Below are 27097 nucleotides of genomic sequence, written 5' to 3'. Positions count from 1 at the left end.
GGAAGGATGACAAGGGATTAAACCAGGAACATTTCAGTGGCCAGAGAGGCAGGGACAGATGGGAAGATCTCAGGGATAACATGGGAAATGATTCTCCAGGTCACTTGCATTTTCTATAGTGTTGACATCTCAATTAGTACTTGGTAGGTGAGGCTGCCTCTGACTCACCCCGCAAATGGCACGTGGGGGGTGTGTCCTAAGCAACTGTGGTCATGAAGCCACACGTTCATTTGCCCACCAACCTGCCAGCTTCTTTAGAGCAGAGATCGTCTCTTTTCATCTGTTTTCCTCAAACCTTCTAATGATCTGCAAAAATGTGGGCTGGCGGGTTGCAGAATGAGTGGAAAATAGACATTCGTAAATAGACTGAAGATTACAAGCTATGTATTAAAGTTGTTCAGCGATATCAAGGCACTACACTGCCACACAACCTACCATTTTGTGGTGATGTATTTATTCCTAAAAATCTTTACTAACTCGGTAAACTCCCCACCCCACAAAGAGGCAGAGAACCAGAAGCTGCATTCCCACCTCCACAGTTAACCTTTTTTTTCTTTTCTTTTTTTTCTCCTTCGCTTATTTTATAGAGCGGCTATATGCTAAGGAACGTCAGAAGACGCTGGTCCAGACCCACAACGTGGGAGGTACCGGTTTCCACATCACTTGATGATGATTACAAACACGGCTTGGGTCCCTAAGTCCCCTCTGCCAACCAGAGCTCCGGAACCAAATCACGAACCCCCGGAATTTCCGCCCGGACGCGCGAGCGTGTGACGACGCATCGATTGCTTTGGCCTGGCGGAGGCCTAACGGGGGAGGACGGAGCGCCGGGAGGCCAGGGCAAGGAGACGAAGTCAAGGTCTCCCTCCTGGGGAGGGAGCTTGGATTCGGGAGGCCGCGCTGGGCCCGTTGAACTAGGCGTCCGCGTGCGCGGAAAAGCTCAGACATGTCTGTACACGCGCTGCTGCGCGCCCTGCGCAAGAACAAGACCCTGCGCTACGGGGTCCCCATGCTGGTGAGCGCCGGGAGGAGAACGTGCGGGGCGGGATTCCGGAAGGGGTGGGGCGTGGGGGGGGCTGGGTTCCGGCGGCGGGGAGCCCGGATGCGGAAGGCGGGGAGCCCGGATGCGGAAGGCGGGGCCGGCCGCGCCGGGGCGAGGAAGGGGCTGGCGGCGGCGGCGTGAGTCTTCCCGGTTCCGTGGCCCTAGGATCTTGAGGGCCCTTTGCCCCCCTCCCCTCGCAGTTAGCAGGGAGCGAGCGCGCCGGATTTCACTCCAGCCCCCTGCTCCACCTGGACGGTGCTGCGGGTCGTGGGAACTGGCTGCCTTCCCTTAATTCGGGCATCTCCACCTTTCTTCGGCTTCCTGGTTTGGGAACCGGTGTCGTTCTTCCCGGGTGGTTGTTATGAGCGAAAATACAACCTTGTGGAGATGGGAGTGTTTAGGACCGTTGCCGGGACGCATCGTAACAGCCTTGCAAAGGCCGCTGACTTGCGGTTGATCGTTTCGAGCGTACTTTTGGCGTCCAGCCCTACCCTGCGTTCCCCGAGGACTTCGTCCTGAAGATACAGGTTGAGGTTGACGAAGCACGAGCCGGACTTGGAACCCAGCCAGACAGCTCCCCTCCCTGTGGCCCCGCCTTTTCTAAAAAAAAAAAAAAAAAAAAAAACTATTTTATTTTATTATTATTATTATTTTTTGCTATTGCACCTTGGCAAGTTATTTTGCTTCGGCAAGCCTGGATGGCCTAGTAAACGAAACCATTTCAATAAAGCGTGTGGACCAAAGCCACTTTCTTTTAATAACATAACGATTTGTCACTTTGATACGGATATTGGTATAGGTGCAGGTACCGCTTTTTGCATCTAAGCAGAAGTAAAGAAGAAAAGTGACCTTAAAAAAAAAAAAAAAAAACTGTCTTGGAGCAGCTGGGTGGCCCAGTGGCTGAGCATCTGCCTTCGACTCAGGTCATAATCCTGGGGTCCTGGGCTCCCTGCGTGGAGCTTGCTTCCCCCTCTGTGTCTCTCCCTCCCTCTCTCTCTCTCTCTCTCTGTGTCTCTCATGAATAAATAAATACAATCTTAAAGAAAACGGTCTTTTTTTTAAAAACTTTTTTTTTTTAATTTTTATTTATTTATGATAGTCACAGAGAGAGAGAGAGAGAGAGAGAGAGAGAGAAGCAGAGACATAGGCAGAGGGAGAAGCAGGCTCCATGCACCGGGAGCCCGATGTGGGATTCGATCCCGGGTCTCCAGGATCGCGCCCTGGGTCAAAGGCAGGCGCCAAACCACTGCGCCACCCAGGGATCCCAAAGAAAACGGTCTTAAAAGAAAATGTAGTAATTATATTTGTGTAGATAACAGGGCATGTGTGAAAACTGTCCTTTCTGTAGATTCCTCTTCCCCCTAAATGGAGATCCATTCAGAAGTGTGGTTGTGGTCACTAACTTGAGGTCACCTGCATGTCCCAGTGAAACCCCATTTGATTTTGTTTCTCATTTTTCAAAAATCAGCAGAGCTGGGATATTAAAACCACTAGTGGGGAAGTACCTTCTGGGTACTTAGGGGTTTCCTCTTTTATTTCAGGGAATAGAAAGTGCCACAGTAGCCTTTTCCCCAAATGTGTTACTCTGTCCTTGTCTCTACCTCCTACTGGACCTAGAGGATCATGTTTCAAAATATGAGCCCTAAATATACAAATATATCGGGAGAGGAAAATGGAGTTCAGTACTCTGAAACCAAGCACTGCTAGAAAGAACCCAAAAGATACCTCCTCTTCATCATGTATCAGTTGCACACGCCATAATGACTATACTACATTTATCTTAGAGCTGAAATTATTTCCTCTCTTGGATAAATACTAATGCTTCATAGGACATACAGAAGAGGACTTGGAATACCAGGTATACACTAATACTATTCTCCTTCCCTTCTTGTCCAAACTACTTGAAAAGGAGGATATATTTGTTTCAGCTTCCACATTGCCCATTTAGTCTGCAGAATTTACCTTTCTGATCTGACCAGTGATGTACTGGTTCCAGCATACCAAAAAATTAGCCCATTTTGATGTGTTCAATTCAGCGTCTTTAGGATATTTGTGGTTATGCACTTGTCACCACTGTCTTATTTTATTTTATTTTTCTTTTAAAGATTTTATTTATTCATGAGAGAGAGAGAGAGAGAGGCAGAGATGCAGGCAGAGGGAGAAGCAGGCTCCATGTAGGGAGCCCAACATGGGACTCGATCCCAGGTCTCCAGGGTCATGACCTGGGCCAAAGGCAGGCGCCAAACCACGGAGCCACCCAAGGACCCCCACCACTGTCTAATTTTAGAATAATTTTATCACCCTAGAAGACATACCATACTCACTAGTAGTCATTTCCTGTCTATATATTTAATAACACAATACATGTGGCATTTTGTAACCGACTTCTTTCACTTAGCATAGTGTTCAAGATTCATTCATGTTCTAACACGCTTCAAAACTTCATTCCTTTTAATGGTTAAATAATATTCCATCATTTGGTTAGACAATTTTATTTATCCTAATCCTATCCTATTTATCATTTTATTTATCCATGGATGAGATTTGGACTGTTAAAAAAAAAAAAGAAATTAGGATTGTTTCCATTTTTGACCATAATGAATGTGGCTATGAGCATTCATGTACAAATTTTTGTATGGATGTATGATTTCATTTCTCTTAGGTAATATACCGAGTGGTAGAATTGCTGGGTCATCTGGTAACTCCATGGTTAACATTTTGAGGAACTGTGAAGCTGTTTCCCAAAGTGGCTACATCATTTTACATTCCCACCAGCAGTGAATCCTCCACGTCCTTGCCAACACTTGTTATTGTCCATCTTTTTAAAATTATATCCTTCTCAGTGGATGTGAAGGCATTTCATTGTGGTTTTGATTTGCATTTCTCTTATGACATGGTATGGAACATCCTTTCATACATGGTTATTGGTCATTTGTATTTCTTTTTTAGAGAAATTTTTATTCAGATCTTTTGCTCATTTTAAATTTTTTTTTTCTTTTATTCATGAGAGACACAGAGAGAGAGAGAGGCAGAGACACAGGCAGAGGGAGAAGCAGGCTCCATGCAGGGAGCCTGATGTGGGACTTGATCCCCGGTTTCCAGGATCACGCCCTAGGCCGAAAGCAGGCACTAAACCACTGAGCCACCCAGGCACTCCCAAGGGCTATTTTTCTTTTTTTAATTGAATGGAGGTTTCCTTAACACCTGGGACTAGTAAATCTTTGTCAAGGGCCTTGTTTTGGTGTGTCTTCAACACTCAGCCAGGCAGGATGCAACTCTGCCTCGAGCTTTTACTTCTTGCTTGCTCAGAGCCTCAAGGTTAGCCATATATAAGTGTTTAGGACTTTCTCATTATCTTTCCTGAGCTTATATACACCACTCGACATGGGCACAGTTCTATTTATGAGTATTTCTTTATAGATTCTCAGGAATATGTGTGAACTTTGCAGAGTCCTCTGTGGACACCTTATCTCTCCTATTTTCCTTTTAAGCTTTTTTTGGTTAGACTGTTATTTGCTCTGTTGCCTACCACTGCAGTCAGTCATGATGTTAAACAATTGCCTCTGAATTTTTTCAACATTCTTCCTGGGAGTGTTGTGCTAGTTGAGCTCTAAGTCAGGAAAACTGAAGACAGCCTTGTGACTAAGGTTTCTGTTGAACCACCAGATTGGTCAAGCAGTGACAGTTCTCAGAGAATAAAATTTTAAAGAGCCCCCAACTCCATTTGGCCCCTCCAGAGGTTACTGCTTTGTACCACTATTGCATGCTGTTTCTTTTCATGGTTACCATGGAGCTGGGGTGAACAGGTAGGAATAAAAATGCCACCAAACTTTCTGTTCTTACTGAGATTCAGTCTTCTTTAGGAAATGTTCAAAACATTACTATAAGCCTTTGCTTAATTTTCAGACTTTTGAAGAAGTTGATTTGAGAACTTTTGCCAATCTTTTCATTGCTTTGATGGAGAAGATTTTTGGAGATTCTTACTCTGCCATTTCACTGATGTCACCTTTTGTTTCTTTTTTCTATGTCTTTGGTGAGATTTTCTAATTTTTCATTTGTTTTAAGAACATCTGTTACTGCTTTCTGAAACATTTTTATAATGATTGCATTATTAAAAAATTTTTTTAAAGATTTTATTTATTTATTTGTGAGAGACAGAGAGTGAGGCAGAGACATAGACAGAGGGAGAAACAGGCTCCCCACGGGGAGCCCGATGCAGGACTTGATCTCAGGACACTGGGATCGTGACCTGAGCTGAAGGCAGACACTCAACCACTGAGTGCCCCTAATGATTCCTTTATAATCTTTGTCAGATCATGTGGTGCTTGGGTGGCTCAGTTGGTTAAATGTACAACTCTTGGTTTCACCTCAAGTCATGATCTCAGTGTCCTGAGATCAAGCCTGAATGGGGCTCTCTGCCAAGCAGGGAGTCTATTTATTTGAGAGAGAGAGCACAAGCAGGGGGAGAGGGTGAGGGAGAGGAAGAAGCAGGCTCCCTGCTGAGCAGGGAGTCCAATACAGGCTCCATCCCAGGACTCCAGGATCATGACCTAAGCTGAAGGCAGATGCTTAACCAACTGAGCCACCCAGGTACCCCTTCTTGATTCCTTCTAAAGGTGGAATGTTAATGATCAACATGTGAATATTTTTAAAGTTCTAAGATTGATTGAGATCACAAAAGAAATTAATGTAGATAGAGAAGACTAACCATTGTGCCCTGGGGTACTCTAACATTAGAGGATTAGGTATACAGGAAAAACCAATAAAGGACACTAAGAAGTATTCTCAGGTAAAAGAAAAACCAGGTTTAAGAGAAAAGGGGGAAAATGATCAACTGTGAAATTTTACTCATGAAATAAGATGAGAACAGAGAGTCAACCATTGATTTGGTAACCTGGATGTCATTGGTGGTTGGAATGGGTCTAAGAGAGAGTGGAAGGGACAGTGAGCATCAACAACTTTGAGAAATTTTACAGCAGATAGGAACAAGGAAAGAAGATAGTAATATGAGAAAGTGAGGTCTAGAGAAGTTTGTTAATAAGTGGAGAAATAATAACATTTTTATGGTGAATCATAATAAGCAAGATTTTCATGAGATAGAAAATGGAAAATTGATGAATCAGGGTCTTTCAGTACATAAGATGACATGGGACGTATTGCACAAATGAAGATATTTAGTTAGGAGTGTAGATACTGTAGTAATGAGTGGTAGGTGATGCAATACAATTCTGACACCAATCAGAATTAGCACAGACTTCACAGATTAAGGGAATAATCCTTCATGAAACTCCCCTTATTTCAGACACTAGCTGAAAGCTCTGGGATTCTTAGACCACCTATACTTCTGATCAACTGGTTACGAATTCTTGGGTTCCTATTAACTCCCTCAAGTTCAATAATTCACTAGAATGGCTCACAGAACTCAGGAAAGCACTATACTTCAATTATAATTTTTATTATAAAGGCTACAAATTAGGAACAGCCAAAAGAAGAGACCCAAAAGGTCTGGGAGGGTCCCAAATGCAGAGTTTCCATGTTTTCTTCCTGTGAAATCAGGGCCTGCCACCCTCCCTGCACATTGATGTGTTCAACCAGGAAGCTCAACCAAGCTTCAGTGTCCAGGAGTTTTTTTTATCGGGGTTTAATCACCCAGGTATGGTTAATTGAATCATTAGCTATATGAAGGAACTCGGTGTCTAGCCCCTTTTCCTTGGAGGTGGGGAGGTCAAGTTAATATCATATGACTTAAAGCCCCACCCTTCTAGTCATATGGTTGGTCATTCCAGCATGGCCCACCTGTATCCTGCAACTGTCGAGGGGCCTACTATGAGTCACCTCATTAGGGTAAACTCAGGCATGGTCCTTGGGACTCACCATCAATGACAAAGATATTCCTGTCACTCAAGAAATTCCAAGTTAGTACTTTCCTCCCAGGAACCCAAGACAAAGATCAGACAACTTCTTCATTATGTACCATGTGGGTACTGTGATTGTAGTAGTTCCAGAAAGAGTTCCAGAAAGAGGTAGCCTGGACTAGAATATTAGAAGAAGGTATAGTCAGAAATTGTCAAATTCAAGAATTATTTTGAAAGTGGAGGTGAGAGAACTCAGGGATGGTTTAGACATGAGATACAAAGGAGAGGAGCTTTTGAAGATCACAAAGAAGTTGGCTTGAGTCACTGGATGAGAGCAGTTGACATTTACTGGGATGTGAAAGATTGAGGCAGAAAGTTTTGGGGTAAAAGTCAAGAGGGTTTTATTATTATTATTTTTAAAGATTTTATGTATTTATTCATGAGACACACAGAGAGAGAAGCAGAGACACAGGCAGAGGGAGAAGCAGGCTCCATGCAGGGAGCTTGACACGGGACTTGATCCCAGGACTCGGGGATCATGCCCTGGGCTGAAGGCAGACGCTTAACCGCTGAGCCACCCAGGCGTCCCTATTTCATTTATTTGTCAGGATAGACATTTAGAATTTTTATGTGGTCTGACTTGCTGGGTTTTAAAATTTATATCCTCAAGGTTTTGTTAGTACTTCAACTTCAAAATTGTGACATTTTATATTTTACGTTTTATATCTTCATATTTCTTTAATTGGTAATATTAGTATATTTTTATAAAAAGGAAGGTAGGGATCAAATTATTTTTATCCAAATTCCTAGACTTTTGGAGCTTTAAGTTTATGGGTGAAAGCCCTTTAGGTTATTGGAGGAGATGATAAAGCAGCATTGGCAGTTGGAGGGATCTTTTGAGGTTTGCCACATATTGAGAAGTGTGGTGTATTTTATTAGATCCTTTTATTAGTTGGTAAGAAAATGGAGAAGCCAACTACTGTGTAGTTGGCTGATTTTGCAAAATCATGAAATTGGAAGAATTCTAGTCTTTTTTTTGTTTTGTTTTAAATTCATAAGAGTCACAGAGAGGCAGAGACATAGGCAGAGGCAGAAGCAGGCTCCCTGCTCAGAGCCTGATGTGGACTCAATCCCAGGACCCCAGGATCATGCCCTGAGCCGAAGGCAGACACGCAACCACTGAGCCACCCAGGCGCCCCAAAAGAATTCTGGTCTTGAAGAAATGAGGCTAAAAGGGAATTTCTAGCTTTACCGAGTGTAATTATAGGCAAGTCTTTTAGTTGGCTATGCTTTTATTTCCTCATCTGTTAAATGGATTTTTTTCTTAGCTTAATGCTTGTGATGATGTTATTTAAACCATACAGTGGAATACAAGTATGGGGTACTGGGGACACCTGGGTAGCTCAGTTGGTTAAACATGCAACTTTTGGTTTTGGCTCAGGTCATGATCTCCGGGTACTTGGATCAAGCCCTGTGTCAGGCTCTGCGCTCAGTGCAGAGACTGCATGTCTCTCTCCCTCTCCTTCTGCTCCTTCCCCACTCTCTCTCTCTCTCTCTCTCTCTCTCTCTCTCAAATAAATGAAATCTTTAAAAACAAACAAACAAGGCTAGGGTACTGACTTTGATATTTGGTAATAGGATAAAATGTTTCCTAGTGACAGTGTATATATACTGCATCTACTCTGAGCAGATGAATGCTAACTTACCAGGAAAGTAACCTATTGGATTTTGTGTGAGCTGCCATTGTTGGCATTTATTTTTTTTTTATTTTTATTTTTTCATTGTTGGCATTTAGATAAGTAATCTGTAGATAGACTGAATTCTGACCTTCTATTTTGTTTGATTGTTTCCTTTCTTTCAGTTGCTGATTGTTGGAGGTTCTTTTGGTCTTCGCGAGTTTTCACAAATCCGCTATGATGCTGTGAAAATTAAAGTAAGGACTGTAATTGGAGTTTGATACGTGTCTGTCTATACATATGTTCTGGCTTAGATGTGTATACTCAGTGTACTAAGCTGTCTGAGTTCTGTCTAATTTTTCAAGGTGGACATATGATCTTTGGGCTCTTATTCTTTAAGATAACATTAATCATCATATGGAAATGAATCATGAAATGCAAAGAATTCAGTAATCTTATTCATTAGAAAATTTGCAATACTGCATTCTCCAATAAAATATATTCACTCCCATTTTATTACTCCAATTATAAATTAGCTATTTCATATTAATACCAGTAATTTTATAAATTATGTTGATATATAAAGTATAATGACATACTAATACTGAAGGAAAGGAAAATTATTTCTCATTATAAATAATGGTAGTAAAATAAATAAATAAATAAATAAATAAATAAATAATGGTAGTTACCTTTTATATATATAGGTATATAACATATTTATATATTATATGTAAAATTATATATACATATATATGTGTGTGTATGTGAAATTTATTTTACTGGTGAAATTTATTTTACTGAGGCTCAGAGAGCTTAAGTAATTTACCTATGGTTATATGGCTATTTAGAGGTAGTGCAAAAAAAAAAAATAGAAGTAGTGCTAGGATTTTCACCCTCTATGATTATGTAGTTACTAACAAATTTAGGCCAAGTGTTACATAAGAACTCTGGTTAATTAACTCTGGTGAATTCATTCAGAAATATGTAGTTTTGGGGGCACCTGGGGGCTCAGATGGTTAAATGTCTGTCTTTGGCTCAGGTCATGATCTTAGGTTCCTGGGATGAGCCCTGCATCTCAGGACTCCTTGCTGAGCAGGGAATCTGCTTCTCCCTCTCCCTGTGGTCCTCCCTCTTGTCCTCTCCCTGCTTATATTCTCTCTCTCTCAAATAAATAAAATCTTTAAAAAAAAAAGAAGTATATCATTTTTGTTTGTGACTACATCTGATATTTGAGTTATTTCTCATGTTATAAATATATATATATAAAATATTAAATATTTTAGTATATGTGCTGCCGAAGCGAGCACATAAAATATTAAATAAATTAAATAAATAAATATATAATATATAAAATATATATTATATATAAATATATTTAAATAAATATAAATATAAATAAATATAAACAAATAATTTAATATATTAATATAAATTATATATTAAAAATTATATATTAATTAATTATATATTATATTAATATAAATAAATAAATTAAATAAATATATAAATATATACGTATTTATGTGGGGTGCCTTGGATGGCTCAGTTGCTTAAGTGTCTGCCTTCAGCTCAGATCATGATCCTAGGGTCCTGGGATTGAGCCCTGCAGTCGCAGGGACTGCTTCTGACCCTCCCATTGCTCGTGCTTTCTCTCAAGAAAATAAAATCTTAAAAACATATATATAATTTCCTATATGCATATACATATATATAATATTTACATATAAGTAAAATTTTCTACCAGTATTACTGAAGTCTGCTAATGAAATATGTTATGTAATGTATATTAATTCTATTAATTAATTATTATTGGTAGGAAAGTAAAGAGTATTAAAGACTTCTTCAGTTTTCTCAGTTAATTCATGGTTTAAGAGAAACATCAATTGAACACCAATAAAAAATAAATTTATATAAAAAAAGAACAGAAAAAAAATAAGAGAAACATCAGCTCCAACTAGTTTTATTTATTTATTTATTTATTTATTTCCAACTAGTTTTAAAGACCATAAGTATTAGAGTAAATATTAAATTTAAAAAGAATATACAATTTCTCTGCAAGAATAGAGCAATTATCAATTGTATTAGAAAGTTTGTTAGCATTCCACCTATTTTATTAAGAAATTATTTCTGAGGCACCTTGGTGGCTCAGGTGGTTGAGCACCTATCTTTGGCTCAGGTTGTAATCCCAGGGTCCTAGAATTAAGTCCTTCAGCACTCTCTCTGTGGGGAGCCTGCTTCTCCCTCTGCCTGTGTCTCTGCCTCTCTCTTTGTGTCTCTCATGAATAAGTAAAGACAAACTTAAAAAAAAAAGAAAAAATTTTCCCTTTCCCTTTAAGATGAAAGTTATAATAATCTGACTTTTGGAAATGGGATAACATGTATATATTTGAAAAACAATTGCAGGGGCACTTGGGTGGCTCAATTGGTTAGTTGTTCATCTTCAGCTCAGGTCATGATCCCAGAGTCCTGGGATTGAGCCCCATGATGGGCTCCCTGCTTAGCAGGGAGTCTGCTTCTCACTCTGCCTCTGCCTCTCCTCCTGCTCATGTTCTCTGTCTCTCTTTCACTCTCTCTCAAATAAATAAAATTAAAAAAAAAAAGAAAAACAATTTCATATTTGTCATGTGCTTATCATGTGTCAGATCTTACAGATAAAGATTCATTTGTAAGAAATTAGTTCTTACAAAGCTTATGGCATAATTGAGGCTGGAAGACATCCAGTATAAAAATGTACTCAAACAAGTTATATAATTGCCTAGTAAAATGCTGTATTAGAATTTTGCATAAAACATTACTAGAACTTCAAAAAGAGGAATATAGTTTAGACCTAGACAAAGAAGGTTTGCTAGAAGCATCAGCCTTTGAATTATGACCTTAAGAATGAGTGCTAGTGGGACGCCTGGGTGGCTCAGCGGTTGAGTATCTGCCTTTGGCTTGGGACATGATCCTGGAGTCCCAGGATCAAGTCCTGCATCGTCCTCCCTGCATGGGGCCTGCTTCTTTCTCCCTCTGCCTATGTCTCTGCCTCCCTCTCTCTCTCTCTCTCTCTCTGTGTCTCTCATGAATAAATAAATAAAATCTTTAAAAAAAGAAAAAAGAATGAGTGCTAGCTAAATGGTGGAAATGATTAATATTCTGTAACACAAGCAAAGTATTGGGCATATGGTCAGAGGTTCATTTTAAAAATCCCTCTCTGGCCATGGAGGACAAGATGGATGGGGATTGAACAAAGTGGGAAGGGAGACATGAGATCTGTTAGGGCACTTCAGCAGTAGTATACATGGGCAGTAATGAAACTTGAAATGAAACATTTGTAATGAAGATTGAAACAAATGAGTTCCAGAGCAATTTTCAGCAGCTAATTGATAGTATCTGATGACTAATATGATACATATAAAACTATGAATAGATCTTGCATGGCTTGAGGTTTTGGTTTTGAGGACTACATAAATGGCAGTGTCAATCACTAGGTTAAGGAGAGAATGAATGAGATTGGGTTAAGAGGAGAGGTCTAGAAGATGAGGTTACACTAAAGAGAAGAATAAAGTTGAAAGATAAAGTTAAAAGAATGAGGTTCATTGCAATTGAGAGGACAAGGTTGGTTGAAGAGAACAAGGTTGAGAGGATGCGGTTGGTCAAGGTCTACAGAAGGAGGCTGAGTGGACAGAGTTCAGGTGAGAAGGATCAGACACAAGACCTGTGGAGATTGAGAGGTCCAAGTTGGTTGATGTTCAGAAGTCAGACTCAGGTGAAGTCAAGAGTCAGTGGGTGAGATTGAGTTCAAACAAGGTAGAGAGGATGAGGTGGACTAAATATGAGAGGGACTGACAGGATAAGATTAATTGAAGTTGGTAGGGGTTATAAGGGTTGAGAGGTTGAGAGCAAGCAGGAGTCAAGAGGGCAAGATTGTGGAGATCAAGGTGGGGCCAAGTCTGAGGTTGAGAGTACAAATACAGATGAGGAAGATTAAGGGAGGGTAAATTCAATTGAGATGTTTTGAGGAGGGGGGAAAAGATATTGATTCAGACTGACTGACCTGAATTTGCTTGTAACTGTTCCTGATTTTAGGACTGAAAGTCTGGCATTTCAGAAAGCAGAAATTCCTGCTTCTCAGTCATGGGTTAGGAAAGTGGAAAGGCAAGTACAGAACCCAAGAGGTAGGCTAAAAAATAAGTGTGAAATAGATGTGGCATAGTTTATCCATCATCCTTAGTGGTGATAGTTCTTTTTCCTCTTGACTTCTAATGCAAACAACCACAGACCCACGATAGTAGATCATCATGTTACATCATTCCAAGTAGTATGACCTTAGTGTACATTTAAGTACATTATAATCCTTAGCATGAACAGTCTTTTTTTTTTTACTTTAAAAGAGTACTAGTTTAAGATTGTAAATGTGTGACCATGTTTTCTAAGATTTAGATCATGAGAACAATTATAATACCAATGCCAGCATGATCCAAACATCACTAAAAGAGAAAGCTAAATGATTGTGTTATTTTATTGTTTTCTTTGAAGAATTTAATGAAACCACAGAAAACATAAAAAATTGTTGATATTTTGTCAGATGTTGCTTTTGCCCAGTTTTTTCTCTACTTCCTTTATGAGACTCTAATCCAGATGTATCCAACATTTTTAATAGCTTTTTTTATGTTTTGTTTTTCCCCATTCTTTTTTTACTTTTAATTTTTATATTCTCTGTTCTATCTTCCAGTCACTAACCCTGTCTTTTGCTGTGTCCAATCTCTTATTAAAGTCATTCGTTGATTTAGTGATTTTAGTTATAGTATTTTTTTTGTTTTGAAAATCACATTTAGCTCTTTTTTAAAATTGATTTTATTTATTTAAGAGAGAGAGAACATGAGCAGGAGCAGGATGGTGGGGGAGAGGCAGAGGGAGAGACAGAAGCAGACTCCCAGCTGAGCAGGGAGCCTCCTGCAGGGTTCCATCCCAGGACCCTGGGATCATGACCTGAGCTAAAGGCAGACACTCAACCAACTGAGCCATGCAGATGCCCCAAAGTACATTTAATTCTTCACTATATATTCTAATACTCTGGAGAAATCTTCAATGAAGTCATGTTTTTACTTTTTCCTTTAGTATCTTGAATATATATGAGTTACTTTAAAATCCTATCCCCAAGATACATTAACTATAGATCTGCTTTTATTGTCTAATTTTTTTCTCTTGTTGGTTTTGTGAGTATATGTTCTGTCTTTGAACATACCTTATAATTTTTAAATTAAATATTAGGTATTGTTTGTAAACAGTTGTAGAGATTCCAGGTGATATTGTTTTCCTCCTGAAAGGGTTTATCCTTTTTTCTGGTAGGCAGATAGACTGGGGGCTAATCCCCTTACTACTCTCCAGGAGTGAGTTGTTTTTTTGATTTTGTTTTTTTTTTTTTTAGGCTATATTTATTCATGAGAGACACAGAGAGGCAGAGAGACAAAGGCAGAGGGAGAAGCAGGCTCCCTATGGGGAGCCTGATATGGGACTCATCCCAGGACCCCGATAGCACTCTGAGGCAAAGGCTCAACTGCTAAGCCACCCAGGAGTCTCTTTTTTTCTTTTTTCTTTTTTGTTTTCTTTTTCTTTTTCTTTTTTTTCCAGGAGTCAATATTAAGGTTGATCACTTCTATTTCTATTGGCCACTTAGGCTTCCTTTTTTGTTTATCCTCTATTGTGATATTTCAGCTCTTAGTTGCTCATTTTTCCTGTGGCTTGTTGGCCTTTTTCATTTTGTTTTGTAAGATTTCTTTATATATGCCAGATTATAAAATTTTTAGTCATCTTAATGGTATCTTTTGATGAACAAATTTTAGTGTAATCTATTTTATTCCTTTTGTACTTTATACTTTTTTTGTCCTTTTAAGAAGTTTCTTAACTCCAAGTATATTTTTCCAAATATAATCTTCAAATATAATTTTTTACTCTAGAATATAAATATTTTTGTATGAATGCTAAAATTTTTATTTTGCCTTTTGTACTCAGATCTGCAGATATGGAACCCAAATGGGATTGATTTTTTTTTTCTTTTTTTGTATACGGTTTGAGGAATTGTGATGTTCTGATTTATAAAGAAATATGTAGTTAGTCTTTGCCCTAGTTTCTGGCACTGAGCTAAAATCCCTGGAATTTCCCAAGTGCTGAGAGCAATCAAGGTGTCTCCTGTTCTCTTAGTAAACTTATGAAATGCCCCTGGGTAACTTGCTAGGAGAGCCAGCCTTGTGAGACAGGATTGAGTTTTCAGTCCCACCCCTTGACTTCCATAGAGGGGAGTAAGGCTAGAGGTTGAATCAGTTGCCAATGGCAAGGACTCAGTCAATTATCCCTGTGTAATGATGCCTGCATAAAAACCCAAAAAGGTAGTGTTTGGACAGATTTCTAACTGGGGAACTGGTAGAGGTGCTGGGAGAGTGGCTGTCCTAGAGAATACCTCTTCCATCTGGCATTTTATACATAAAATGTTTCAATTTTGTGAGCTGCTCTAGCAAATGGATCAAACTCTGGGAGGGGTTGTTGGAACCTCCAGTCTATAGCCAGTCAGAAGTATAGGTGACATCCTGGATTTGCAATTTGTGTGTGAAGTGGAGTGGAGGGCTGTCTTGGATGACTGAGCCATTAACCTATGGGATCTGACTCTATCTTCAGGTAGGCGGTGTCAGAATTGAGTTAATTGCTCGGTGGTTTGGAAAAAACCCACATGCATTGGAGGAACTATAACCGAGCTGATTGTAACTACACTAATGTGAGTCCATTTGCTCCTGGTGAGTGACAGAGATTACAGTAGGTGATCTACAGGTAATTATAGCAGGTGGAGTTGTCATACACAGGAAACTTTATTTGCAGCAGATAAGGAGATCACAGGAATAACTTCCAAATCGGTGACTACCCAAACATGGGTGAGAGAGTTCTTTTTATTTAAGATTAGGATGAATATTCAGAAAGAGGAGCTTTGTCATCACACATAAAGGCAGGAATAAGGTTGTGTAGATATACTTAGAAAACATGCCTATACCTTCATCCTATATTATGAAGCCTTTGCTCCTCCTGGGGCAGAGACTTTAACATTATGATGAAGCAGAGTAACTGTTGGACAAGGGGAAGGAGCTATGGACATGATCTGTGAGCCAGTATGAACTGGATGGGATCTTGGACTGGTTATCTCATGTAAGGTATGCAGGGCCTTGCTTGTTCCTGGGCTGGAACTGATGAGGAAACAGAAGGCTAGCTGAGGACAATGCAGAAGCTGACACTCTGTAACCCCCTACCTTCTCCCCAGGTGGGATATGTGTGACATTCCTCAGGCACTCCTGGCTGCCCTAAAGTTAAGGAAAGGAAAAACAGTTAACTTACAGAGATCATAATCCTGCAAGACATGAGTCCCCCTCAGGTTACAGATATCTTAGTAATTTAAAAGAACAAAGCATTTTTTAAAATCAATAACCTAGCTTCCAGAAGGAAATGTAGATACCATTAAATGTCCTTATAACCTGCAGCCCACTGACAGATACTTGAAGTGGGCAGAGTGTAATGTTCCTTCAGGAAGCTCCCAACTATCTTAATTTTAATGCCCTGCTAGAAGGAAAAGAAACCTTAACTTGACAATGGCAAGGCCACCAGTATCCTGTGAGTCTTCTTTAACATATGAAAATCCTTTTGAAACCTCCCTTTTCCTTACCTCCCCCAATTCCCAAGTATGTAATCAACCACCCCTCACAACCTCCAGGGCAGTAGCTCTTCCAGCCCATGGGTCCTGTCCCCATGCTTTAATAAAACTACCATTTTGCACCAAAGACAGCTCAAGAATTCTTTCTTGGTGGTCGGCTCCGGACCTCACCCCAGCAAACCTCACCTATGTTCCGAAGCTACATCAGACCATATCACCTGACCCAGAGTCCAAGCTTCTGAAGGGACAGCCAGTGTATTTGTTAGTGGGGTCTGAAAAGAAACAGTAGCTGATGACAGAGAGTTCTTTGAAAAACAAGCTTTAGGGACTCCTGGGTGGCTCAGTGGTTGGGCTTCTGCCTTTGACCCTGGGTATGATCCCGGGAGGCTGGATGAGTCCCACATCGGGCTCCCCGCAGCGATCATGCTTCTTCCTCTGCCTATGTCTCTGCCTCTCTCTCTGTGACTCTCATGAATAAATAAATAAAATCGTAAAAAAAAAAAAAAAGAAAAGAAAAACAAGCTTTAAATTTTCTGCTAGTTTCAATCCTGCAAAGACAACTCAAGAATATGCTAGGTCAATCTTTACTTTTGAAACAGCACTGGAAGTTTTTACCATTGATTTTTTTTGTGTGTGTGTGTCTCTGATATGTTAGACTATCTACTAGCCTATTAGAGACAGTTGTTGCATTCCCTTTGTTCTCTTAAAATTCTTAACTACCGTGGGTTTTTTTGTTTTTTGTTTTTTGTTTTGTTTTGTTTTTTCATTTCTTTGTAATTCTCACATCCCCCTAGATAGTTCTGCAAGAAGTATGCTTGGGCAAGTAGAGTTGGTAAGGCACAGTTTGGGGTGGGGGTGTGTGGGGAGAATGGTGGGAGGGGATAGCTGGGGACCTAAAATGACTTCTTTTGTATCAAAAAAGCTATGTCTGGGTCTTTCTTTTTCTGGGGACGCCTAACTCTGCTTATAGGATTTCTTCCCTAATATGGACAACAAGTTGTCCGAGTACCATTTAGAGACAACATTTTTTCCTTCCTGCTCTTCTGTGCCTATTTTGTTGTCTGTTCTGTTGTATTAGTTTATTTACAAATTCCATTGTGATTTTCAAATTAACTGTGCCTTCTTGGGCAATGAGCTCACCTTGATCATGGTATACTGTCTTTTGGTATGTTGTTGAATTCTTTTTGTAGTGTGTTCTTCAGGAATTCTGCATTAGTGAAGTTGGCCTGTCCTCTTACTGTCTTTTTCAAGTTTTGACTTCAAGCTTATGCTCACCACATAACTAGAAGTTTTTTTGTACACTGGCATTATTTCTTTAGTAGAATCCATTGGTAAAGCCATCTGAACCTGGGTTTTTCTTTATGTGAGATTTTATTTTATTTTAATTTTTTATGTGAGATTTTAAAGTACAGATTCAGCTCTTTATATATTATAATACTGTTTATTTTTTAATTTTTATTTATTTATTTTTTAAAAGATCCTATTTATTTATTCATGAGACACAGGAGAGAGAGAGAGAGAGAGAGGCAGAGACATAGGCAGAGGGAGAAGCAGGCTCCATGCAAAGAGCCCGATGTGGGACAAGATCCCGGGACTCCAGGATCACGCCCTGAGCCAAAGGCAGATGCTTAACTTCTGAGCCACCCAGGTGTCCCTATTTTAATTTTTTTTAATAATACTGTTTAAATAGTTTATTTTTTCTCTGTTACATGTTAGAAAGTTGTATTTTTCTATGCATTTGTCCATTTTGTCTAAATTTGCAGGTTTATTGGCCTAAAAGTATTCATATTATCCCAGTATCTATTACCCATAAAATTTATGTTGTTGATCTTTTCATTCTAACTCTTACTTCTCTTCTAAGTCAATTTTACTTGAGATTTATCAACAGCTTTTGGTTTAGCTGGTTCTTTTGTCATGCATTTGTTTGACCTTTAATTAGTTCTGTTCTTAATTTACTTTTTCCTTTGAGTTTTTTTTCTTTTTTCTGACTTTATGAGGTAGTTCTCAGCTCATTACCTTTCCATCTTTTTTTGTAATATATGCTTGTAAGCTGATTAATTTCCTTTTAAATATGGGCTTAGCTATGCCATGCAAGTTTAATATGTAATATGTTCACAATCATTTTTTTTTCAATTGTCCATAAGCTATTTAGAAGTGTTTTTCCTTAGTTTATATGTATAGGGGATTTTCTAGTTAAATTACTTTTTTATTGATTTCTAACTTCAATGCATTGTAATCAAAGAATATTTTCAATGAGTTCATTCTTTGAGATTTGTTGAGACTTGCTTTGTGACCCAGCATATGATCAGTTTATATATAAACAATGTGTGCTTGATAAGAATGTATATCTGGCATTGTTGGGTATATTTTAAAAATTAATAAATACATCCATTTGGACAGGAAATTAATAAATACATCCATTTGGTCAGGTTTGTAGTGTTTTCTCAAATTTTCAGTAGTGTTGACTTTTAAAATCTTTTTTTCTATCTGCTACTGAGAAAATTGTGCTAACATCTCACTATTACTCCATTTCATGATATTAGGCACATTTAATTTCAGAGTTACTACATCTTGATGAGGATTTGAGTTTTTATTGTGAGGAAACTAATGTTAAAAAACAAAATTCAAATAAATTTAAAGATCAAATTGCTTTTATTCAGTGATCATGAATCAGGCAAATGGAAAGGAGATCTGAAGAGCTGTATAAAATAGAAGACTGTAGGATGAATAGAGCAGAGACAAAGAAAGAGTACATTATTTCATCTTTCTTTGGGGGACAGGAGGGACAATCACGTAGTTTATTTACCTTACTACTGCTGACCAGGAAATTCCAGACTGACTGGTTAAGATTACATTCCTGAGGGAGGACAGAACTTATATTAGATATTAAGTTTCAGTTTGGTGACATGAGCTTAGCATAACTGACTCTGTTTGGGCCTCTTTTTCTTTTTCTTTTCTTTTCTTTAGTTTTTTTTTAAAGATTTCATTTATTTATTCATGAGAGACACATAGAGAGAGGCAGAGACAGAGGCAGAGGGAGAAGCATGCTCCATGCAGGGAGCCTGACATGGGACTCGATCCCAGAACTCCAGGATCATGCCCTGAGCTGAAGGCAGATGCTCAACTGCTGAGCCACCCAGACGTCCCTCTCTTGTCTTTTTCTTAATACTTGGCTTGCTAATAATGCTTTTTTTTCCCTTAAAGCCTGACTTCATTAGCTTTCTATTTAATCTTAACCGTTCTATAAACTTAAGTTTTAAGTAGATCTTTTATAAACAGAATATATGTTTTTAATAGTCTTATTTTTAATGGATCATTAAATCCATTTACATTAAATGTAATTTTTTATATATTTGGGTTTAAATATGCTTTCTTTTGGTGTGCTATTTGTTACAATTATTTCTTTTTGCCGTTTTTTAGTTCTCTTTTAGATTAATAATATTTTATTAATTTACTGTTCTGTTAGTTTGAAAGCTATTTTTACTCTTCCACTAGAGATTCCTCCAGAGATTTTTGTGGGTTTTAGTTTTTGCTTTTTCCTCCTACTATGTGGTCTTGAGGGGAGGAAGGATATGCTGTCCCAAAATGAGCCATTTGGGCATGTGAATTGTTTTCAGCTGAAGTTAAAACCCAGGAGACTGTGGGAAAGCTTTTTATCTCTCCTTTAACTGCCTAAAGCAACTTAGATGGAGGGCCTATACTAGGAAGAGACCTATTACCAGATGTAACTTTTTATATCAGAAAGACCTACCTGTGTGGCATGGTAGACATTTGTTTACCAAACATATGCTCTTTTCATCTTCCTGTGAATTGGCTTCTTACCCTTTTATTTTTATTTATGATAGTCACAGAGAGAGAGAGAGAGAGAGAGAGAGAGAGAGGCAGAGGGAGAAGCAGGCTCCATGCACCGGGAGCCCGACGTGGGACTCGATCCCGGGTCTCCAGGATCACGCCTGAGCCAAAGGCAGGCGCCAAACCGCTGCGCCACCCAGGGATCCCGTCTTCTTACCTTTTTAAGTCCCAGTTCCGTATCTCATTTTCCTTAGCTCAGAATGATATGTAATTGCCTGACTCAATTGCCTGGCTACCTGTGAGTGTCATGTCTTTGTGGGCCTCCATACATACATAATTAAATTAGTTTTTCTCCTATTCCTCTATTTTATGTCAGTTAATTATTAGGCCAGCCAATGAACCTAGAAGGGAAGAAGGAAAAATTCCTCCCCAACAGTCAGGTTTTGGTGTCAGGGTAACAAAGCTGGCTTCATAACACGAGTTGGGTTGCCTCCTTTTTTATTTTCTGGAACAGATTGTGTAAAATTGGTGTTACTTCCTTAAATATTTTATAGAATTTACCAGTGACACCTCCTGTGCTTCAGTCTTTCTTTTTAAAAATGCATTTAGCTATGGATTTAATTTTTTTAAATAGATAAGACTATTCTGGTTATGGATTCTTTTTTCTGACATTTCCTAATTGGTTTTCACTTGAGTAAAGAAACCCTATTGATTTTGTAAGTAGATCCATGCACGTTGATTGATTTTTGTGTGTCAATCTAGCCACTTTGTTGAATTCTATTAACTGTAATCATCGTAAATATTCTTAATAAAGAAACATTAGAAGTATTCTCATTTAAATTTAATTAAAATTAAAATTAAAACTAAGAATAAGAAAAGAATATCCATAATTATAGCTACTTTTTTAGTACTATTTTAGAGGTATAGCCTCATAGCATGGATAGTCAAACAGCAAAAAGAAATAAGTGGTATGAAGTTTAGAAAGAAAGAATTGAAAATGTGATTATGTGCAGATGAAATGTTGCCTGCCAAGAAATTTGTCCGCCCAAGAAGATTAAAACTATTAGAATGAAAAAGATGGTTCAACAAGGTGACTCTTCACTTTTTTTTAAATTAATTAATTTATTTATTCATGAGAGACATTGAGAGAGAGGCACAGACATAGGCAGTTAGAGAAACAGGCTCCCCACAGGGAGCCCAATGTGAGACTCCATCCTGGATCCTGAGATCAGGCCCTGAGCCAAAGGCAGATGCTCAACCACTGAGCCGCCCAGGCATCCCCCTAGAACAAGTTCTATTCTTATAAATATCTTGTGTGTATTTGAGGGGAAATGGCAATCTAAATTTTCTGGGCTCAAAATTCTTTATATGCCTATTAGAAAAATCCTATTATTTTATTCATATCTTCAATAATCACATTATAATCTGCTTGATCTATTAGATTCTGCAAAAGTTATGTTAAACTCTTCTAGAATGTTTGTGTTTATTTCTTACATTTTTATCCATTTCACTGCGTATATTTTAAAGTAGTGTAGTCACATATCTTATAATTCTTTCTTTTTAAAGGTTTTATTTATATATTTGAGAGAGCAAGAGAGAGTGAGAGATAGCACAGGGTGAGGGAGAGCAGAGGGAGAGAGAGAATTATAAAATATGCGTAGGGTGCCTGATGTAGGACTCAATCCCAGGACCCTGGAATCATGACCTGAGCCAAAGGCAGATGCTTAACCAACTGAGCCACCTAGGCACCCCTATATTTTATAATTCTTTTTTAAAATGTATTTTATAATTCTTAGATATTTTTGAAAAGTTCCATTTATCAATGTAAAATGTTCCTTTTTGATACTGTTTGCCTTGAACTCTGTTTTGTTCATTGTAAATACTGCTATTTATTGATCACTGTCCCCGCAGTTTTGTTTTGTTTTGTTTTTTGCTATAATTTTTATAACCCTCTACTGTCAGCCTGTGCTTTCATTCTTTTCTACGTGCATTTCTTATAAGTAGTGTATAGCTGGATTATTTTTCAGAGTTCAGAAAATCTCTCGTAGTTAATAGATGAGTTCAATATTTTCTATAATTATTGATGTTTGTATATATTTCTACCACTCAAAACTGAGTGAGAAAAAAATCAAACAGAAGTCAAGAAAAAAGAAAAAAGATAAAATAGTAAAAATAAAACTGAGTTTGAAAGTAATCCTCCCTCAATAGCAATACTGGAAGATATAATTCTATCATCTTTTAGTGTACAAAGTTGCTAATGAGCAGTCTTTTTTCTAATCCATGCTCCTTTGTAAGTATACAGTCTTTACACTCTTTTTTGATTTTGAGATTTTCTTTTTTTATCCTTAGTATTCTAAAGTTTTACTGTTACTTAAGAATGGGTTGTTTTTATTTTGTTGCAGTTATTTTTTATTGTGTTGTTTCAATCTGGGGACTCATGTTTTTCTAAATGTTAATTAATCACTGGTCAATTATTTAATTATATCCCTTCTTCCATTCTTTTTGTTATCTAATTCTGAAACCCCTCATAGATGTGTGTTGGAATTTTTGAGTCTAGCTTTCATAATATACTTTTTCTTTCATTCATCTCAACTCTTGTGCATCATTCTAATGGAATCCTCAGGTTGTATTTGTAGTGTATTAATTTGGTCTTAAGCTGTGTTCAGTCACGATTCTGCTATTGCATTTATTTTAATTTGGGTTTTGTTGTTTATGGATTTTAGCAATCACATTCTTCTTTCCCAAACACTTTGCCACATACAGGTAACATGGCATCAGCTCCTATTTACCACAATGGAATCCTGTCCAATTTTTTCTTAGATACTTCTTTATTTCAGGTGTATTGAAGGTATCCTTTTTTGTTTTCAAGAGCAGCGTTATATTTTTTGCACTTTTTATATTACTTATATGTAATAACATCATTTAGGGTGATGGTTAACAGCATGGACTGTGGGGGCACAAGGCCAAGGCTCAAAGCCAATTTCTTCCTCTTCAACAAGTAATTAAAACTCTATGTCCCATTATCTTTACTTGTGATCATTATCATAATAATTATCTTGTATATTTTTGTGAGTACTAAAAGATAATATATGTCAAAATGCCTGGCATGTAAAAAGTGCTCAGTAAAAATTAGCTGCTGATAGCTGTAGTAGTAGTGGTAGCAGTATGCTAGTTATCACTATATGATTCATCTGATGGTAGAGATTTTATCATATGTTTGTGATCTGCCATACAATCCCAACCATCCCTTATATGACTTTTTAAATTCAAAATTGGATCTAACAGACTTAAACAACTTATGGCTCTTCTTTCTTTTCTACAGATTGATCCAGAATTAGAAAAAAAACTGAAAATGAATAAAGTGTCACTGGAATCGGAGTATGAGGTACATATGTTAACATGTTATATGTTAATGTAATCTCTCTTTTGTAACAGTTTTCCAAGTCAGTGACTAATTCTGTCTTAAGGTGAACTTAAATTATTACTAGTGCAGAAAAAATTATTTACCTTAAACAATATAGTATTGGGACAACTGTGTGGTCATTTGAAAACAAAATAAAGATGGATCTGTATTTCATATATCAGAATGAATAAATTCTAGGTGGAACAAGAATTTAAAAGTACAAAAAGGCTAAAAATACTAGGAGAAAAAAATAGAGATTCTTTTTGGTGGTCTTGAGTCAGAAAAGCTGATTTAAATGTGATACAAAATTCAAAAGCTTTTAAAAGTAAAGATTGAGGAATGTATATATAAAAACTCAAAAGTTTAACCTAAAAAAATAATATATATAAAGTCACTAGTTAGATGGGGAGTCCTAAAAATATTGTATATTTTATCATGATGAATTAACTTATTTAAATATGAAAAGCACCTACAGATCAATATGGAAAAGTTTAATATTTTAGTTGGTCAGTGGAACATGGGCAAAGAATGTAAAGCTTCAGAGAAAAGGAAAAAAATACCATTCTTAAACATATGACAAGATACTAAACTTATAGGAAAGTTAGTTAAAATTATAATGGGGTGTTACTGTCCACCCATCTGATTAGCAAAAATGAAAGTGTTTAATAGCACATGGTATTATGCATGTGGTGAGGGAAGATGTTCTCCATTTCTTATAGTTTGTTGATTTTTTGGCTGTGGATCATATTTTCCTCTTTCTTTGTATGTTTTGGTATTTTTCCTTGAAAGGTGAACATTGTGAATAGTACATTGAAGAGACCTGTGAAGATTGTTGATTCTCATTTTAGCAGGCAGTTCCATTATTGGCTAATCATTTTGAGCTTGGCTTTATCTTTTTAAGGGAAGATCTGTGAAAGGCTTTGGTGTTTCCTAAAGTTCTGTAACTCTATGGGACTCATTCTCCAAATTGTCTCCCTAGAGGATCTTGTCAGAGGTTGGCTTTAAGCTCTGTTGGTGTGAGTCTAAAGTAGGTATTACTCTGGGCATAATCCTTATTCCTAAAGAGTAGCGTTTTTGGTGTCTCAGGTGTATGTTAAAGTAGCAGCTAGATACTATCTTTACCTGATAGTAAAGAGAGGTCTCCAGTGTAGCAGGGCTGAAAATCCAACAGTAACACTGCTTTTCATCAGCACTTCTTGATTCTGTATCATGCCCAATTCTGTAGCAGTTGGTTGCTAAGTGGTAAGCCTTAGATGGTCTTGCCCAACACACGTACGGGATAGTCTTCAATGACTACATGTTTTACAAAATTCCACAGAGACTCTTTCAATTACTAAAGATCTTTGAAGACTGAAACACTTTTATGTGAAGTTGTTCTGTCAGCCTTGCAGCCTTGCATCTTTGAAGACTGAAACACTTTTATGTGAAGTTGTTCTGTCAGCCTTGCATCCCGTCTAAGAATAATTCTTAAGTTCTCTTGAACATATATATCTTATGTTATCTGGGTAAAGGTCATTCTTTCTTTAAGCCTTTTAATAACTTTGGATAATTTCATAACTATACTTGAAAATAATTTACTCCCTTGCACATTAAATTCGTAGAACTTTGTTTATCCACATATATTTATTTTTTAAATCTTTTTTTTTAATTTTTATTTATTTATGATAGTCACACACACAGAGAGAGAGAGGCAGAGACATAGGCAGAGGGAAAAACAGGCTCCATGCACCGGGAGCCCGACGTGGGATTCGATCCCCGGTCTCCAGGATCGCGCCCTGGGCCAAAGGCAGGCGCTAAACCGCTGCGCCACCCAGGGATCCCCTATCCACATATATTTAATACAGACTCCTAGCAAAATTCTAAGTGACCTTTAGGGAATGGTTTCAGTTCCCTACTTCCCCATTATTTTGTCCAAACTTGTAACTTATTACTTCTCAATCTGTAAGCACTTTGTGATGTAGTGATGCTAAGGAAGGTTTGGGAGTAAATTTTACTTTAGTTATTTTGAAAACCATAGAATTTAAGAATTGAAGACACCATGTAGACCATTTGGTTGAGCCATTTTATTATTACTTATGAGGGAATTAATGCCCAGATGACTTAAATCACTTGCCCAAGGTTATATAGCTTGTTAGTAAAAGAGAAATGCTTATTATCCAAGTGTCAATGTAAATTTGTATCATTTTCCCTATATCTGGATATAAGCTATTCTGTGTTATCTGAGCTTCTTTTTCCATTTTATTTACTCAATAAGTTCAGAATAATCAAAGCAGATACAGGAAATTTAGTGTCAGAGTGGTGTCGAAGGATGAAGAAACATTTATATTCTATCCTTTATCTTACCTTCATTTCTGTGCTGAGAGGCATTTCACACTAACTGTGAAGGTACAATGATCCAAACTGTAGTTGAAGCTAGGTTTTATTGACAGAAAGGGATTTACTCCCGGCATCTGTGGGGAATGTCCTTTCATTTGCAGGCTCAGGCTTATTTCTCAGGTGCAGGATAAATCATCATTTCTTTGTTTTAGCAGATTGTAGGGTCTCCACCTTTGTTCTTTTCCTCTCCTTTACTACTCTCACCGATGCTAACCCATGCTAGTCATTATTATGGAGAAACAGCCTTTAAAGTTGGACTCTTGTTTTCCCGGCTTCTTGCCTTTCTTTGTGCTCTCAAAAATAAAGTATGTAGACTCTTTCTCTAATTTGGTAATTTTATTCTGATGGGGAAGGGGAAAGTATGAAAGATAGTCTAGTTAATATCAATAGCAAACAAGAGAAATTCTAAATCCTAAGAGATATGCCATTACTTCAGTTATTATGTATGATATGCAGTTGACTTGTTAAAATTACAATTGAGGGCCTATTGGATTTTTTCCACTCACTTATTTATTCATTCATTCAGTAATGTCCTAATAAAAGTCACAGGGATTTTACCCTAATATATATACTTTAATTTTTGTGACCCTACAGAAAATGAAGGACTCCACTTTTGATGACTGGAAGAATATTCGAGGACCCAGGCCTTGGGAAGATCCTGACTTCCTCCAAGGACGAGATCCAGAAATCCTTAAGACTAAGACAACTTGACTAAATTGATTCTTTTTTTTTTTTTTTAAACAAAAATGTTACCTATCAATCGGAATACCCACTACATATTCAATGGGAAGAAAATTTCAGAACTGCAGAAGCCCGGTTATGAGTAATGTGATGACAGATAATCTTGATAAAAAGTCGCAGTAACCTCAGGCAGTGATTTTATGTCAAACCTATGTGGGAAAATAATATCGATCACAGGCTGATGAGAGTTTTGGTTTTACTTATAGTCCCTCACATGGTATAAAATCAGTCTCCAAAGTATCACCTGATGATTGTATTGATACTATTAAAACATGTTAAGAAAATTATATTGCTCCTGATTAAGGCAAAAATTATGATGTAGTACATATTATATATAGATATGGAACATTTATTCAAGTATTCCATAAATGACTACAGTTTGGAAATACTGATTTAAGGTATGCTTTATGCCTCAGCATAATTTACAGTTAACTGTAGTTTTGTTCTTATTTTCTTAACTTAAGGTTTGCTGTGATCTAAATGCTAGGCAAAAGGATAGAATTGAGAGAAGTTGGGTTTTTTTAACTTATTTTCTTC

General features: G+C 37.6%; 1 protein-coding gene across 1 annotated transcript; it reads left to right on the top strand.

The window, feature by feature from the left end:
* Positions 1-763: 763 nt before the first annotated feature.
* COX16 (cytochrome c oxidase assembly factor COX16) lies at positions 764-26847 on the top strand. The gene is made up of 4 exons (XM_077909801.1): positions 764-1015; positions 8759-8830; positions 23363-23425; positions 26414-26847. The coding sequence occupies exons 1-4, from the start codon at positions 947-949 to the stop codon at positions 26528-26530; spliced, it is 321 nt and encodes a 106-aa protein (XP_077765927.1). The 5' UTR covers positions 764-946; the 3' UTR covers positions 26531-26847.
* The last annotated feature ends 250 nt before the right edge of the window (positions 26848-27097 follow it).

Source organism: Canis aureus, chromosome 9 (assembly GCF_053574225.1).
Source record: "Canis aureus isolate CA01 chromosome 9, VMU_Caureus_v.1.0, whole genome shotgun sequence".
NCBI classification, from domain to species: Eukaryota; Metazoa; Chordata; class Mammalia; order Carnivora; family Canidae; genus Canis; species Canis aureus.
Note: the sequence above shows the minus strand (reverse complement) of the source record. Positions and strands in the feature narration are given on the sequence as shown.